The sequence below is a fragment of the Lepus europaeus genome, chromosome 14 (assembly GCF_033115175.1).
Source record: "Lepus europaeus isolate LE1 chromosome 14, mLepTim1.pri, whole genome shotgun sequence".
In the NCBI taxonomy this organism is placed as follows: domain Eukaryota; kingdom Metazoa; phylum Chordata; class Mammalia; order Lagomorpha; family Leporidae; genus Lepus; species Lepus europaeus.
The window spans coordinates 59,750,759-59,768,767 of NC_084840.1; the positions used below are offsets into that span (position 1 = coordinate 59,750,759).

At 44.2% G+C, this 18,009-nt stretch overlaps 1 protein-coding gene across 2 annotated transcripts in view; it reads right to left on the reverse strand.

Annotated features, from left to right (window-relative positions):
- Positions 1-18,009, reverse strand: part of ACTN2 (actinin alpha 2) — a 75,180-nt gene that overhangs the window by 4,255 nt on the left and 52,916 nt on the right. For both annotated transcript variants that reach the window (XM_062210683.1, XM_062210684.1), the window contains 9 exons: positions 16,786-16,933; positions 15,204-15,354; positions 11,713-11,821; positions 10,335-10,475; positions 8,234-8,416; positions 4,848-4,982; positions 3,796-3,975; positions 3,046-3,192; positions 81-146 (listed from right to left, as the gene is read on the reverse strand). In XM_062210683.1, the coding sequence (XP_062066667.1) occupies positions 81-146; positions 3,046-3,192; positions 3,796-3,975; positions 4,848-4,982; positions 8,234-8,416; positions 10,335-10,475; positions 11,713-11,821; positions 15,204-15,354; positions 16,786-16,933 (1,260 nt within the window). The remainder of the gene's footprint in view (positions 1-80; positions 147-3,045; positions 3,193-3,795; positions 3,976-4,847; positions 4,983-8,233; positions 8,417-10,334; positions 10,476-11,712; positions 11,822-15,203; positions 15,355-16,785; positions 16,934-18,009) is intronic.

Below are 18,009 nucleotides of genomic sequence, written 5' to 3' on the forward strand. Positions count from 1 at the left end.
TTAAGCCAGTTGCCTCCTATGATACATATCCAAGATCAACAAAATATCAATTTTTAGTAAAATTTCAACATCCATCTTACCAAGTCATAACCCATGGAAATCAGGCAGGCTCTGAAGTCCTCATGATCCATCAGGCCATTCTTCCTCTGTTGGCAAATACAAAGAATCAGGGAAAGTAAGGATTAGAGGCAAGATGAGCAACTCTATTTGACCAAGTTAACAAAATCTGGTAAGGGAAGTGTACTTGAGGCTCTTCCAGGATTGTCAAGGTCACCAGGAATTCACAGAAGAATACAGCCAACAAAAGGATGTTACAAAATATTTCTTTCAAAGGAAAAAGGGAGAGAGGGGAGAGTAGGTCATAAAGACCAGACAAAAAGCAAAGACCTCATTCAGGCAAGCAGCGGGAGGAATTTGTCAGGAGCTCATTTCTGCCACCCACTGGTGGCAGAACATATTACAAGCAGTGGTTCTGTGTAAATCTCCCCCTGCTGAAAATCAACTGGAGAGCTGCCTTGCAACCCCTCGGAGGCCCTGGACCAGGCTACAGCGGCCTTTCCGTGTGGCAAGCTCAGCTTTGCCAGAAAACACGAGAGTCTGCACAGAACATCAGGTAAGATGGCCTGTGTGGAAAGCAGTCTTCCCAGATGGGAAAAGGCCAGTTGAAGACTGTGACCCAAACTCTACGGAAACAGGGGTGTTAACACAGAGCCCTGCATGTGATTGGCCAAGCCAATCTGTAACAGGTTATTATCTGGTGTTTTTGTTCACCCACAAAATGGCCAGTCCCAAAGGCCAATGACACAAGGTTTTTCTATGGATGGAGACTTCATGAGCCTGTTCTCACACCTACATGCTTAGTCTTCAGTCACTGCTCTGGCCTGTCCAGGACTTTCTTTAAAAAGATGCTCCCTGCCATGTTGATACTGTTCTCCGCTGATGCCTCTTAGGGTCCCCTCTCCAGCTCTCCTGCCTCCTTTAAACGTAGTAATTTCCCTAGGATCTTTTCTCTTCTTACTCTGCAGACTCTCTCGCCAGAGGTGACCATGATGTGGGGAGAATCTTGCAGGATTCAGCCCTAAACTCTAGAACCGGACTCCTCCTGCCTAGGAGACCTCTGCCCTCCTATATCCTCACAGCTTGGAATTTCCATGTCATTTCAGGTTTTTCCCTTTCCCTCACCCCTCAAATCCTGCTGTTAGATTTCTGTCTCAATCTCAGATCTGCCCTCTTCTTTCCACTCCTATCTTTACTGTTGAGTGAGAGGATGAAGCAAAGGAGATCAGTATCCCTGCTACCTCTCCCTCTCTCCCCAACGTCTGTTTCCCTGCACAACACAAAATCATTAATTCTTAAACAAACTTTCAAGTTCTACATTGCTCTCTTTGGGCTTTGTGTTGTAAATGACTTGTCTCATCACCTTGGATTCAAATCAATGTACTTTTTCCAACAAAGCAGCCTAAATAAGAGAGAAATATCCTTCAACAAGCTCAGATGAATTTGTGCGGGGACAATGATCAATTATTTCCTTCCACCAGAGAAACCTTATTTGGATTTCAGTGGATAAAGTTTCTCCACAATAAAGTTGGGATGAAACCATGCAAATGTCAATACCCATCTCTGTATACAATTTTTTACTTAGGACTGTTAGACTATCTAAACTGTTTTACAGGAGAACATTTGGCTGGCTGAGCCCAGAGGTATTTTAGGAACCACTTGCTGGTATTTGCAAATCATAAATAGGGTCCTGTACAAAGTGATGGAATATTTCTTTTCTAATGATTTTTTTTTTTGACAGGCAGAGTGGACAGTGAGAGAGAGAGACAGAGAGAAAGGTCTTCCTTTTTCCATTGGTTCACCCCCACAGTGGTCGCTGCAGCTGGCACACTGATCCAAAGCCAGGAGCCAGGTGCTTCTCCTGGTCTCCCATGCGGGTGCAAGGCCCAAGCACTTGGGCCATCCTCCACTTCCTCCAGGGCCACAGCAGAGAGCTGGACTGGAAGAGGAGCAACCGGGACAGAATCCGGCACCCTGACCGGGGACTAGAACCCGGGTGCCGGCGCCGCAGGCGGAGGATTAGCCTAGTGAGCCACGGCGCCGGCCTTTTCTAATGATCTTTAATGATAGGAATGATGGCCTTAAAAGTCAGTTTGGGCCACGTAATTAACAAACTGGTAATTTTCACAAAGAATCTTTTTCAGTATTATTCAAACCAGAACACTAGATAATATTTTAAAACCAGTACTTTTTATATGCCTTCACTATGAAAATTATTACCATCTTGTTGGTATTGTTTAGTTTCCCTAAAACATGAGTCCATTTTGTTAATTAAAGCTGAAATCAGAGTTGACACTGTGGTGTAGGGGAATGAAGCTGCTTTCCACAACACTGGCATCCCATATGAGTGCAGTTGCTCCAATTCTAGCTCCCTGCTAGTGGTCTAAGAAAGGCAGGGAAGATGACCCAAGTGTTTGGGCCCCTGCCACCTGCGTGGGAGACCCAGAAGAAGCTCCTGGCTCTTGGCTCCTGGCTTCAGCCTGGCTCAGCATTGGGACATTGCAGCCATCTGGGGAGTGAACCAGAGGATGGAAGAGTCTCTAACTCTGACTTTCAAAACAAATAAATAAATCTTTTTTTAAAAAGGAAAACTGAATTTTATGTTGAAAGAGTGGGTTAATTTTTCATCAGATGCTTTACCTAGACAATTACTTGGGAAATATATGTCAGAATTTCATATTTAAGCCTTTAGAAAACGAGTTAACTCCAACAACCACATTATGTTAAGAATACACTTAGAACAAGGTAAGCTTTGACATCAGCTGCAGATGCCTTCATTAGTGACCTGCAGTAAGCAGCACAAAGGAGCCCCAGCTGAGCTCCGCACACTTTGCTTTGGTAGCTATTTCCCATTGGTACTAACCACTCTGCTTCCCAGTGGACTTCAGGGACATTAAGACTTAACATGATGGCAGTATGTACATCCTTTCAGCACGCTGTATACTGTCCCCAGCAATGTCCTTCGAAAAAATAAAGAGAGTGTGGTACCCTGTCAAAGTGGTTGAAGGAGGCTCTGAACTCATTCATCTGTTCCTGAGTGATGCCCTTCGCGTCTCTCGTCAAGATCTGGGTCTCCACCTCGTTGATGGTTCTGGCGATGGTGGTCAGCAGCAGCTCCCACCCAACACGGATGTGCTACAAGGAAACAAAGGGAACCATGAGCTCCAGGTTTACCCAGCAGGTCAGTCTCGTCTCTTCACTTGCCCATCAGGTTAGTCCATCCAAAAGGAGATAAGTAGGGCTCACTATAGACTTCCCTCCACTGTTTTTTATTCTACTTTTTTTTTTTTTGTAGGATTCTACAGAGGGAAGTACTTAAAAGTGACACCAGGGTTCTAATAGTGACAACTGGTACTCTATAGATTAAACATAGTCTATTTGTCACTAAAAATATCTTCTCATTTACCATGTAGCAGAATGGGTCCTGCTAATTCCCAAGGAGATCAGATTGGTCAAACTGGTAGAAATGCAATAGTCCAATTACTGATACTATCTATGAAGAAGTGTAATGGATTCATTGTGGTAAACATGATGATGATGATGGTAACTATTTTATGGTACTTTATGAGTTCCCAAGGCTGTTCTATAATAGTGGCTGGAAAGACTTAAAGATGCCTAACTTTTATCCCTGTAGAACTCAGTAACAGAACAGAGACAAGCACATGGGAAAAATACCCCGAGAGAGTGCCAAGGGCACAATCAGACACGAAGCAGCACAGGCCTGTCAGGCCGCTGTACCTCCATGGTGTAATTCGTGTGCTTGTTGTCAAAGACCAGCGCCTCCTGGATGAGCTGATGGTCTCCCTCCAGCTTGTCGATGTTGTTCTTGTAGTTGATGATGTTGTGCTCATACTGCTTCAGCTGATTCATCTGGTCTTCCAGGGCTCCTGTGATCTGGATGGAGCTCCGGGCGATCTCCTGGTGCAGGCAAGTGGGAACACAGAGAAAAGCAAAATGATAAGCTACACGGGATATGTCATTCCTGACCCTGCATCAGGTGCTATGCCGGCTTTAGGCACCAAAGTCTGTTTTCCCAGATGAAGTGGGAAATGGATGGTCTCAAAGCAAGGTCTAGTTCTGGCCTGTCTAGAGCGTGGGAAGGGAAAGCAATGAGAAACAAATCAGAAAAGCAAGAGGGGTAGGAAATTAGTCCTTTCAGCCTTCTTCTCTACCTGAGGAAACTCACTCAGGCCGAGCTGCCCTGTCCCCTGTTCTGGCGCAGCTGTACAGTGGAGCTGCCGGATGGATCTACACTCACTGGGGGCTTCCTCCATCTGAAGATTTCTTGTATTTTAGATGTCCTCTCCCCTCCCCCACTTTTAAAAAAAGTTAACATTTATCACCAGAGTGTGCACGAGGAGAGACATAAGCAAGCCAACAAATGGGTCCTGGCTGTTCTTGAGGACAAAATGAACCCAGACCTCATTAAAGGTTGCTTTTCCATAAAAGAAAATGTAAATATTTCCAAATCTCCAATTGTCCTTCTTTAGAGATGGGTGGCTTAAAATCTAGGTCCTGCAGAGACTAAACATTGACAAAGACCCTGCCGTGGATTCTAATGACAAAATAAACAGACTACAGTGAGAATGCCCCCACCTCCTTCAGCGGCCCCTGCACACACTCTGTGCCAAGTGCCCAGGTGCACCACATCCACAACAGCCCAGGGTGACAGGTGTGGAAGGTGTTCTCACAGCACTGAGTAGGGTGACCAGAAACTACAGCACAAGAAAAAAAATCACTGCCGTGTCAGATTCAGGCTTCTCAACAGCTCTGGGGAGGCGCTGACCTACCTCCATCTTGTTCTGGATCCAAGGCCCAATGGCGTTGGCTTGTGCAGCAAACTGGCGCCGCAGGCGCTCATTAGCGTGCTGGCGAGCCAGCTCTTCCTGCAGGGACTGATCCCGGATGGGCACCAGCTGCTTCACCTGTCAGAGCCCAAGGACACCAAAGGTTAGAGGCCAGCTTTGGTTTCAGTGGAATGACCACAGCAGAGGGAGGAGGAGGGCAGGGAGAAAGAATGGGAGGTGAGAGGAAGGGGAATGGGAGTCCCTCCTCCAGGGACTACAGGGAGAGTGCAGTAGCTTTGACTGCCACCTGGTGCCATTAATTCCCTGCTGAATGCTGGATGAGTTGAAGGGTATTTAACAGCCTGAATTAGGTTCACTGGTTATTCTTCCAGCCAGAGGCTCTTGGCTTGCAGCCAAGCCCCATGGGGGCTGGATCCAGAGTGTAGTGGATTTGTAAACTTGAACAAGTTTGGTTGAAAGTGAACATTTCCTTTGGTTATGAATGTGCTACCCCACAGCAGTATTTAGCAGTACCTGTGACTTTCCCATGACAGGAATCGAAGGCATTCTCTACATTGCCTCTCGCAATACTGTGTATTCTCAGCACTATTTCAAAACTGTTCAATTTAATGTTAGATCTTGCTTTTCAATGTACTAACAAAGAAGCACATACATTACCTTAGCCTGACTTGAAAAATATCACTAACTGTGTGTTTTCTTTTACCATCTTAAATACACTTACGAATTTCAAACACTGTTAGAAGAGATCTGTCAGAGGGATCAGCACACACAAACGCCCTGCTGTGTTCATGAACTTGATTCCTATATGATGTTGGGCCCTCAGAACTAATCTACTTCCTCCATATTTTCCGTTCTATTTGTGAATTACATTTGAATGTGATGCGTTAGTTCCCTTGGAGTTAACAGCAACAAAAAGCTATTTTGGAAATCTTTTTTTTTTTTTTTTTGGATTATCTGGAAAACTGCTGCTAAAGACATTCAGTATCACTTTTACAAAAATCCACAGGGCTAATTTCCTTTATAACTACTTAGAAGAGAAAAACTTGTTTTCCTTTAAAAAATGATACAAACACGATCTATTTCCCTTTCCCCTCCTCTTTTCAGGGAAATTCCTTAACTCAGTGTGTTTCCTTCATCACTCTGGCTGTCAGGAAGACCAGCACTGTAATTCACTAGCTAACTACTATTGCTAGATGAACACTCTTCTTCCAAAACCAGTTTTTCCCCCTCTTATGCCTCGTTTCTAATGTGCTGGATGTATATTTGTATAGTAGACCACCTCCAATCCATGTGGGGGTCTTATTTCTTACAGAGCATGCCGGGATGATTCATCACACTATCATTTAGGCCATGAACATAAGTGTCTCTGAAAAATGAAACAAAGGGCACAAACAATCCTGTTTTGATCAAAATGAACTATGTCAGAAGTTTCCTACAATTTAAGAGACGGAAAGTTAGTTGGAATACTTTTGTACCCCAGGTAGAATTTTCTAGGCAATTTCTCTGCATTTAAACTTCATATAGGCAGCAGGCATTTTGCCTGGTGAATTGCATCTCACACTGGAATGCCTGGTTTCTATTCCCAGCTCCAGTTCTGACTCCTGACTCTGGCTGCTGGCTAGTACAGGCCTTAGGAGGCAGCAGTGGTGGTTCTTATGATTGGTTTCCTGCCTTCCACAAAGGAGACCTGGATTATGTTTGGTTCCTGGGCTTTTGGGGAGTGAACCAGCAGAGGGGAGCTCTCTCACAACCTCTCTCTCTCTTTCTCGCTCTCTCTTTCTCTTGCTCTCTCTGGCACATGTACGCCCTAGCTCTCGCTATCTGTGTCTCAAATTTTAAAAAGAACTAATTCACACAGGTTTGAGACATGTCTATCCTATATTCTACAGTTCTTTAAAGAAGTACTACTAGCAAGTTAATTCCTCAAATTTTCAGTTGAGACTTTAAAAATTGATTCCCTTATAAATATCATAATCAATATTGATTTTACTAACATCTATTAAAGATACTGCTTAAAGAAAATAGTCTTGGGACTAGGATTGTGGCGTAGCAGGTTAAGTCATCATTTGTGAAACAGTCATCCCATATCAGAGAGTCAGGCTGAGGACCAGCTGCTTCACTTTCGACACAGCTCCCTGCTAATTCGCCTGGGAAGGCAGTAGGTGATGGCCCAAGTATGTGGGCCCCTGGTCACCCCTGTGGGAGACCAGGATGGAGTTCCTGGATCCTGGCTTCAGCCTGGCCCACCTCTGGACCTTGAGGCCATTTGGTGAGTGAACCAGCAGATGAAAGATATTCATCCTCTTCTCCCTGTTCTCTGTCTTTCCTCCCACTTCATTCTTCCTTTCAAATAAATAAATCCTTTTTTAAAAAAAATACTCTAGGGTGAGAAGTAGCACTACGTTCCTAAATCTGTATACATGAAATTTGTAGACCTTAAGTAAAATTTTAAACAAAAGTAACCAAATAAAAGTCACACACACATGAAAAAATCTCTACTTCCTTTCCTCACAAACTACAAAAGCTGCTGAATGGCATTTAAGAATCCAACAGAGAGGCAGCATTGTGGAGCAGTGGATTAAACGGCTCCTACAACACTGGCATCACATATCAGAGCACGGGTTCAAGTCTGAGCTGTTCCACTTTTCATTCAGCTCCCTGCTAATGGTGCTTGGGAAAGCAGCAGAGGATGGCTGAAGTGCTTGTGCCCTTGCCACCCACTTGGGAGACCTGGATGGAGTTGGCCTGGCTCCACCCTGGCCACTGTGGCCATTTGGTGAGTGAACCAGTGGACAGAAGACCTCTCTCTCTGTCTCTCCCTCTCTTTGTCACTCTACTTTTCAAACAAATAAAAAAAAAAAACTTTATTAAAAAAATCTAATAGGGGCCAGGCCCATGGTGCAGTAGGTTAATCCTCTGCCTGCGGCACCGGCATCCCATATGGGCACCAGTTCTAGTCCCAGCTACTCCTCTTCCAATCCAGCTCTCTGCTGTGGTCTGGTAAAGCAGTAGAAGATGGCCCAAGTCCTTGGGCCCCTGCAACTACATAGGAAACCCAGAAGAAGCTCCTGGCTCCTGGCTTCAGATTGGCGCAGCGCTGGCCTTTGCGGACATTTGGGGAGTGAACCAATGGATGGAAGACCTTTTTCTCTGTCTCTCCTCTCACTGTCTGTAACTCTACCTCTCAAATAAATAAAGTCTTTTTAAAAAATCTGATAGATTTTGTCTGTGAAATTTGGGAAGAAGGTAAATGCTGGTCATGATGCCAAATCAGACAGTCACTCCAGGTCCCTAACATGTTAACCTCTTTCCTCAGCTTGGCTTCAAGGATGCCCCTCTCTTCCCCCACTCGGTCTTCAGCCACCCACCTTGTCCCACTTGGCCCGGAGCTCGTCCATGGTGACGGTGCTGTAAGGGTTGCTCGAGCTGATCCTGATGTTGTAGCTCTGAATCACTTTCTCCACCTCGTTCTGGATGGCCATGATGGACTGCCGTTCCCCGTCTGCCTCAGGGAGCGTGGCCTTGAACTGCTCATGAGCTGTGATCAAACTCTACACAGACACAAGCAGAGAAAACCCTATCTGGTTTTAGTGCTACTTTTACCGGTTTTGATGTTCCTTTCTTCACATATGCAAATGGCTTTATAATTGCAGGAATCTCTGGAGGAAATACAGTATGTTTTAGAAAAGCTTTTTAGTGCAGAAAAATGTTCCTAGAAAATGGAACAAATGGTATCATGATGACTAATTGATAGCTATTCATCTAGAGTCTTCAAAAATCATATTTTAAAAATTATGTTTGCTTTTATTATTTCTGATCCTCAGCCATTATTTAGGTCTCACTCTCTGCTGATGAAGAGAACTTAGCTGCCAGCCAGTTCACCTTCGTAAGCCTACAAATGAGCACCTGACACTTGCTGCCCTTATACCTAAAGGCAAGCAGGCAATACGCCCCTATCCCTCAAAAAAAAAAAAAAAAAAAAAAAAAAAGCCATGGAAACCAACTCTTACCTAGGAGGTTCCATAAGACCTGCATTTATTGAACCTATTCTTTGACCTTAATGTACAAAATTGCAGCCCTGTGGGGTCAGGTGTTCCAACAACCTCTCTGCTTTGCAAACCACCCTAAGTAGGATGGGACTATGTTAGGTGTTGCAACAGATCAGCTGCTAACATAGTTTGTGAAACAAAGAGGGACTTCCAAGGCACACGTAAAGGTCTCACTTACTCAAAAACAAAACAAAACAAAACGTTAGGGCGTTAGCTTGGGCTTCAGTGCGTATCCAAGAAGCACCACCAAAGCTTCTTACATTGACACCTGAAATGTTCAAGAAAGTAGTGGCTTCACTGACACCCAGTGCAAATCCTTCTAGACTGTTCCTTCATTATGAGGCAGGGCTTCAAATCCCAACCTTCAGTATTTCTATCTGACTTCCTTTTAATACACATCTACTGAATTCAAAAGTATTTTCTCTTTATACTCTTTTACATATCAAATTCACTGAACAATGGTCTCTAAACTGGGTCATGCTATGTGAGAGTGGCTCGCTTCTCTTTCCTCACTCCCTAGAAGTCTTATTTACAACTTTAAAGTCCAAGAAGAAATTATAACCTAGACATTTAGACTTATGGGAGGCTTCTTATGTTTTTTGTTCTAGCAAAACTCTGTGTAGTAAGAGCAGCAATATGTACACATTTTGCAAAGTAGTTGACTCAGCAGACAATACACTCCTAACTTTCCATGAATATCTTCACTGTCACACATGGAGATTTTGCTCTTCTTTAAAGAACAGATCTTCTTAGACATATTCAAAATCAATCATTATTTGACTGATGTTAATTTGGTTGTAGCCAGGAGCAATAAACACATTTTAAGCTAAGGCTCAAAGGTTAATTTGAGCTTTCTAAACACATTTCCTTAGTTTAAAAATTAATATAAAATAAGAAAAAAACACAAATATAACAGAGTTCTAAGTTTAAATGACAACTAATTTCTAATGCAGTAAGAATGTAGTTTGGGGTGGGCATTGTGGTACAGATGTCAAGCCACCACTTGGGATACCCCTAACCCCTACTAGATTGCAGGTTTGAGTCCCAGCTGCTCTGCTTCTTGGAAGGGACCAGAAGATAGCCCAAGTGCTTGGGTCCCTGACACCCACATTGGAGACTTGGATGGAGTTCCTGGCCAGCCTGGCTGTTGTGGTCACCTGGGGAGTGAACTATTAGACAGAAGATCTATCAAACCAATCTGTCTAAGAATAAGTAAATATAATTGCACTATGTTCTCCATCCATAAATCAACTGTTTATTGAACACCTGTAAGTTATTTTAGATTTGAACTTTGGTTTATCAAGAAATGAAATGCAAAATTAAATTTGCAAAAAAAAAAAAAAAGATCGTTCTTTCTGTGTCTCTCATTTCATCTTTCAAATAATAAATACACCTTTTAAAAAAATGAGTGCAGGTTTACCTGGATTTCCTCAATGCTATGGACAATGAACATATCTTGCAGATCCTCCATAGCACCTTCCATCCAGTTGTTGAAAGGAGCAGCTCTCTTGGCAAACTCCAGGTGAAGCTGATCAATGGTTTCTAGCAATTTCTCGGTTCTCTGAAGATCACAAAGTTAAATGGAAACAAGCATTTCATAGATTAAGTAAATCCTGTTATGCATATCCACATGTAAACAGGTATTCCTGAACTATTATCTGACATTTAGCAGATGTCTGCAAAAGATCAAGTAATGCTCACAAGAAGATCAGACTGAGCCCTACAAGTCTCTGAGGGACTTTCTGAATTAAAGGATTAAGCAACATCCAATGCAGCTTCATTTTTCAAGTATACAGTAACTGGAGCACTGACTCCTTAACTGTGCTGGCTAACAGAGAACTCAGGGCATCTTCTGCATCTTACACTCAACAGTGCACAGAGAAGTCGCCCTACTTAGTGAAGACAGAGGGACCCACTGGTAAATTTCCTTAAATCCTCTTTTAGGATTTAATACAGTGGCCCTCTCTCACCTCTCTGGTACATGAAAGCACAAGGCTTCGGGAAACCTGGATACTGAGCTTGTTTCCCATGGCGAGGACAATGGGGAGTGGACAGGGAAACCACTCTATGCTTTTACATCTTCCACAATTAGATTCACATTTCTTCCTATTCTAAAATGCTCATGCTGTCACCAGTACATGTCCAGTCCTTTCTCTCTCTCAACATTTCTTTCTTTAGGCAGCTTTGTAACAGTCAGCGGCCATCCAGGAAGCCTGAAAATAGTGTACTGTAGACATTACATCAGAGACAAGGTGAAAAGACTCTGACGACTGGTCAGCTGCTTTCTTCCTTCACATCACATGACTCTTCCACGGTGACAATCAGGTACAGTTTAAATCCCAGCTACCTACTATTATTTACCCACCCCTTATATATGGATAAGGCCAAATTTACCCCAATTCTTTTTCATATCATGTCTTCTTTTCTTCAATATCTGTTGCCCTTTGCAAGCTCAAGTGAGGCTCTTCCTGATTTCCTGACTCAATAATTCATATGGAAGGATTTTCAGAAACTCCTTGTAGTTATCACTTGGTATCAAGTGGGTTTACACCACAATCTCACTACCCCTGGTTTTGTTTTTTAATTCAAAAGAACATTTCACTGTTAATGGGTGACCTACAGCACCCATTTCCCTCTTTCTCCCACTTCTTTGGGGCTCTCTTTAGAGGTTCCTTTCATCAAAAGTCTGCAAAGTTTCATATACATATTGCCACAGAGCAACAGAAAATTAATACCAGTGACTTAATTAAAGAGCCTCTGTTATAAGATTTCATGTCAATGTGGCTTCAAGACTTCACCTCCAAGGCCTCTCTCCTCTTCTGGGTGAGCGTTCCCAACCTGTCCCACTGGTCACAAATTTTTTGGCATCGATCGTTGACATTCACAGCATCATGATAGTCCAGTTCACTGTTAAAAGTGACAAGAAATAGAGTCACTTTCCCTGATGACACAGGGGAAGGTGGACACATGTCCAACACACACTGCCAGGTTTAAAAACAGAAATCTGGTGAGAGAATTGGCAGGGTCTCTCGGGATTTGGTTCATTCATCCATCGTAAACATTGTCACTCTTCTCACAAAGCAATGAGAATTAGTAAAACCTGTGCTGATGTCCAGACTTCTCAACAGAGACTGCCACTGTCTTCCTAAGGTCTCAGCGGCCTTCATTCTCCTTTCCTTTTCTCTATGAACTTCCCCAACCCAGCCCCCCAGTGTGATGTTTAAGTGGCAATGAACCTGCTAAATGAAGCCAACTATGTGACCTGAGGACAGTGCTGAGGGCCAGGCTGCGCCACAGCGACCAGAACAGCAAAATGAGTGACAGGGGGAGGGAGGTGTCAGCTTGCACCACACTGTGTCCTTGGTTCCCCTGGGAGGGCACCCAGCCTCGCCCGCTGGGTGGAGCAACACATCCAGAAGGGGGCTGTGACCTTGCCTAGCACTTCTAAAAGGCAGCAGAACCCAGCCCTTCCACTTAAGGACAACGAGGTTCTGATTTGTCTCAGGCCATTAGCGTGACAAGCAAGACCCAAAAGATTCCTTGCTAGGTCGGCGCCACGGCTCACTTGGCTAATCCTCTGCCTGTGGCACCGGCACACCGGGTTCTAGTCCTGGTTGGGGCACCGGATTCTGTCCCGGATGCTCCTCTTCCAGTCCAGCTCTCTGCTGTGGCCCGGGAGGGCAGTGGAGGATGGCCCAAATGCTTGGGCCCTGCACCTGCATGGGAGACCAGGAGGAAGCACCTGGCTCCTGGCTTCAGATCGGCACAGTGCGCTGGCTGTGGCGGCCATTTGGGGGGTGAACCAACGGAAAAAGGAGGACCTTTCTCTCTGTCTTTCTCTCACTGTCTAACTCTGCCTGTCCAAAAAAAAAAAAAAAAAAAAAAAGATTTCTTGCTGCTCAATACTTTCCCTCATCAGACCATCTATGCATCTTGGTGGAATTTTTGTGAAGTAATTTAAACTCACCATTAAAGCAATGCTTAACTAGAAAGTTAACTGAGCATCTCCAGGGATCAAACTTTGAATCCTGTGCAAAAGTTAATCACCTTTTAAATCAGGATGGCAGTGAGACTCCTGGAGGTTTAAAGACATCTTCCAGAGACTTCTTCAAAACCAGGTCAGGACAAGACAAGTTTCAAGAAGTCCCCTCCTACCCCACCAAATCCATTTCCAGGAGGCTCCTGTTTAGTTCCTACATCAGGACAGTAGTTGTTCACTGCTTGGGTACGTTCCTTGAGTAATATTAGCTAATGCTTATTAAGCATTGTTATTCCTGTAACTGGACAAAGGAAACCCAAGTGGTTGGTATCTAAGTGTTCTTCTAGAGGGTAGGTGGCTCCCCATCACTTCACTGAAGCTTCCCCAGGTCTCAAGAACAAACTGTGGGGGACTGGTGCTGTGGTACAGTGTGTTAAACCACCGGCTGCAGTGCTGCATCCTATATAGGTGCTGGTTCTAGTCCTGGCTGCTCCACTTCTGATCCAGCTCCCTTCTAATGCACCTGAGAAAGCAGTGAAAGATGGTCCAAGTGCTTGGGCTCCTGCCACCCATGTGGAAGACCTGGGCAAAGCTCCTGGCTCCTGGCTTCAGCCTAACCCAGCTCTGGCTCTTTTTTTTTTTGTGGAGTGAACCAGAGGATTGAAGATCTCTCTCTCTCTCTCCTTCTCTCCGTGTAACTCTGTCTTTCAAATAAACAAATAAAAATCTTTTTTTTTTAAAAAGGTGGCTAGCCACATATATACAAATTGAATCTGAATAATATTCATACTCTACACTGGGCTTAAACTGTACTTATTGTTGTAAGTGGGGGGAAAAATTCAAACAACTAAAATATGCTAGAATACAAAACAAAAAGGTTAAGGACCTCTAAAATGCTAACATTAAAGAGAAGAAAGTCTTCTCAATAAAACAAAAAAATCTCTAGGAAACCTACTGATCTACCATGGAGAGGCAAATGCTCACCCTTCCATAGTAATTCTCATGGTATAGGAATATATTTCTCCCTCCTCTAATTCATATACAATGGTTCGCATATGTCTGCTTGCAAGGAGTTAAGGTTTGCATGACTATTTTTATACACTTTGAGAACTACACAATGTTTCTAATTTATTTAAGTAAAAATGAAAGAGATGTTAATAATAATAAGGGCACAGCCTAAATTCTGTATGTGTGAGTCATCTCTGTTCTGTGTACATAAATAGGCAGTGGGAATAATAGTAATACAAAATTATTACTTAAATTTTACTGGCAACACTCAAAACCATTCCAAATTTCTCTTAGAAGCTATGATAGAGCACTAAATAATTGAGGTTTTTTTTTTTTCATCCTTTTATTTGTAACTGTTAATGAGTAACCAAAAAAACTAATATTCAAGAAGTAGTAAAAATAAGATCATCTAGAGACCACAAATATCGTATGCAAACTGGATATAAAGATCACAAATAATGAAGCATTTATATGGACAAGACTGAAACATAGGATGCTCTTTAAAGAGTCCCCATCTGCTAATTAAGGGGTTTGCTCTGGCTGAAAGCAAAGAACATGGTTATTTTAAAATGTCATAAACCCAAAGGCATTTTTATTATTCGTCTTTCTGAAGTTACCATGAGATGTTAGGCTCTGAAAATTCTGCAAATATATCTCTGATTCCAATGAGTGGGGAAGGAGTAGGAAATGAGATGCTGTGTTCATCAAAGTGAGGCAGGGGCCTTAAAACAACTCAGAAACACTGCTCGGAGGCCCTCTCCATGGGGGCAGCCACACCTGGGGCACAGACAGCACACAGCTGGGATCTCAGGATGACTGCAGGGCATTTAGCTCATTGCCAGTTCTTCCCATGAATCGCAACGTATGGAAATGATACAGCACTTATTGGGTGACAAACAAAAGCAGGGCCTTAACATCTCTTCCATTACAGGTGACTTTGGTTTTCTGCCTCGTTTTCTGGACAGGGCTTAGGTTCCGCCTCCTACACCTAGCCTGGGTGAGGCTGCCTTTCCGTGCCTTTCCAAGCCTCAGGCCCCTGCACGGATTTCTCATCCTCTTGGAAGCAGACCTGCCTGTGCTGGGGGTTGGGGTGCAGCTGGACGGGAGGATAGGGGATTCGTCCAGAACCAAACAACCAAAGCTGAATCCATGTCTGTGTTTAGAGAAACAGGAAGAATCCTATTCAGACAGCTCCAGCCAGGAAGGAAAGGCCGGTCTCCCTTGCCCCTCTTCATCCAGAGCCCAGGTTGCTCCCACGGCCCAGGGGCTCCCTGGAGGGAGGACCGAGGCAGCAGCACGTACTTCAGCTCCTGTGCGATGGCTGCGATCTGCTCCACACGGTCCTGGTGCGCGGCCAGGTCGCTCTCAAAGGCCTCGTGCTTCCGCAGCAGGGCCCGCACCTCCGTCAGGGATGCCGACTCGTAATCCTTCTGCAGCAAGATCTGCTCTTTGCCTGCAAAGGTGGCCGCAAGGGAGTGTGAACACGCTGGTGTCACAGAGTGGCCTCTCTGCGCCACCCAAGTGCACAGGGAGCATCGAGATCACAAGCAAGCAAGAGGCCGAGAACCACTGGCCTGAAGACACAATCAAGCATCTCTGTGAAATTCAGGCTGTTGCTTGCAAAGGATGCATCAGCGCTTGTGGGGTTCACATCTTGACACACAGGGCAGGGGGAGGGGGATGCGGGTGGGAGTAGCACTGAACGCACTCAGAAAACCAGAGTTCTATTCCTCATCATCTTAAGTGGTGTCTGCCTGTCCAGCAGGATACTCTATTGAGTTAGTAATTCCTCCCAAGAGCCACTTGGGATGGTTAGCTAAAACCCCTGTCCTCTGTTCCACCCCAATTCTTTTTGTTTGAAAGCTATACTTTCTGTAGTTAAATGTAGCATAAGCTTTTTTTTTTCTTGATAAATATTAGGTATTTTCCTCCCTAAACCTCTTTTTACTTAAAAAAGTCTATGGGAAATAGAATTAAAAGAGTTTATTTTGGTGCAACAAAATTTGAAATTCATATATGTTTGTATTTCCCCATTAATACTTCCTCAACTGAGCAACTGCTATCCATATGGATCCTTGGTTAATGACCTTCGGGATTTAATTCTACAAAGCTGGAAATGGGGAACAAGTGTTCATATACTTGATGATGACAACATTGCACTGATGATGTGTCAGATACTCATTTTAAAACTTTAGGAACTCCTTAAATCTTCATAAATATCCTACAAGGAGGGTATTACAAAAATCCTACAAGGAGTATCCCCATCTTGAAGAGGACACTGAAGCCAAGGAGAGGCTAAGGCCATGACCAAGGCACTAAGCTGCTGAGTATCAGAACTGGGTCTCTACCCTGACTGGCTCCAGCATCTACACCTGTAACTACCTGCTATGTACTTCCAAGAATCATACATGAAAAAAAACAGGGGAATGACAGTGAGATAAGCAAGTCAGGTTCCAGAAAATGATAACTTGCAGTCTTTCCCTCCAATCAGATGTTCCAAGTAGGATGTTATGTTGCTTTGTGGTATTTAATATGCATTTCATTGGCAGAAGCTAGAAGATGGGCCAGGGCTGTCTGACTCACAATTAAGGAATAAACAGTTAATTGTATAATCAAATAAGAAAGGCAGAAGGAGGCCAGGCCTTATGTAGGTAAGTGTATGAAGAACACATTTCAAGTGCCATATAATCTGCTTGATTATAAAATCAATCTTCATGCTTACCTCTTGAAGTTTAGCACTGAAACAAGAGAGCAGAAAAAGGTGAGGACAGCTGCCCACAGCATCACCCAGACGCCGGGGATACAGCTAGTAATGATGCTTGGTGGCTCTGTGCCCAGCTCAACTCTGAGGTTTCAAAACCAAATCCAAGTCTCGGCTACTTACCATAAGCCCAAGTTTCATGCGTTGAGGCCTTCTGCCTAAACTTCTCAGCCAGGTGTTCCAAGCGCTCTAGTCTCCGTATCTCATTGAGCAACCATTCCTCATAACCCTTCTCTGCCTGCTCCAGCCTCTGCCAGGCACCAGCAATATCCTGGGATGGTTCAAGGACAAGTGAAGGCACATTTGTCACACTCTGACCTCTTGGATCCTCTTACGAATCCCCTCCACCGTGTGTTTGACCGTGTTTCCTACACCCCGCCTAAGTAATCGTTCAACCACTTCGGCTTCCAAATGTCTTAATTATCACTGGGACCGTTTAGACCTCACATCGCTGACTAACCTGACGCATTTCCAGATGTGGACAACGATGAATAGGGGCTAAACTTTAAGGCAACAGAGAGGTAAAATATCACAGTGACTCCATTCAAGACAAGTCTGATTCAATGATGGGGATGACACAATCAGCCAGCAGCAGCTAATGACAGGGCATCTCCCATGTGGCAGGTGCTAGTGAGAAACTTTGTAAGGGCAAAAAACACCATGAAGTTCCCTTCCTGCTTGTCAGGAGGGACAGACAATCAACAACTAATTAAACAAACAAGTTCATTTCAGATAGTGATAGATGTCATGAAAGAAAAACAACTCAGGGTCAAGGGTACTGAGAGCCCATGGAGGTAGTTCCTATAGGTTATTTAGAGAAGACTTGTCTGAGGGGGTGGCATTTGAGCTGAGACCTCAATGATGGAAAAATCCAGTTATGCAAAGAAGTGAGGAACAAGCGCTCCTGGTGAGGGAACAAGTGCTCTCGGTGAAGGAACCAGCTCAAAGCCCTGAGAGACAGAGGTGCTCAAGGTATTGGAAGAGCCAAAGTGTATCATGGCGGCCACAGCATAGCGAGCTAGGGCAGAGGCACAAGAGGTGGGATCAGCAAGGTGGGCATGGGTCGGACTGTGCCAGACCCTATGGGGCAGGATAATGAACATGGACTCCATGCCAAATATTTTGGGAAGTTGCTAAGGGGTTTGGAGAAAGAAGCTGCAAAGATCTGATGGATATTTTTAAAAGATGACAGAGGCTGCTATATGGGAGCTGAATTTTAGGGGGCGAAAGAAAAAGAGAGCCAGTTAGAGGTTACTTGCAGTCCAAGAAGGGGTAGGGAGGCTTTGCATGGGACAGTGGCAGTGGAGGTAGAGAGAAGAGCACTATTTTAAGGTACAATCTGAAAGG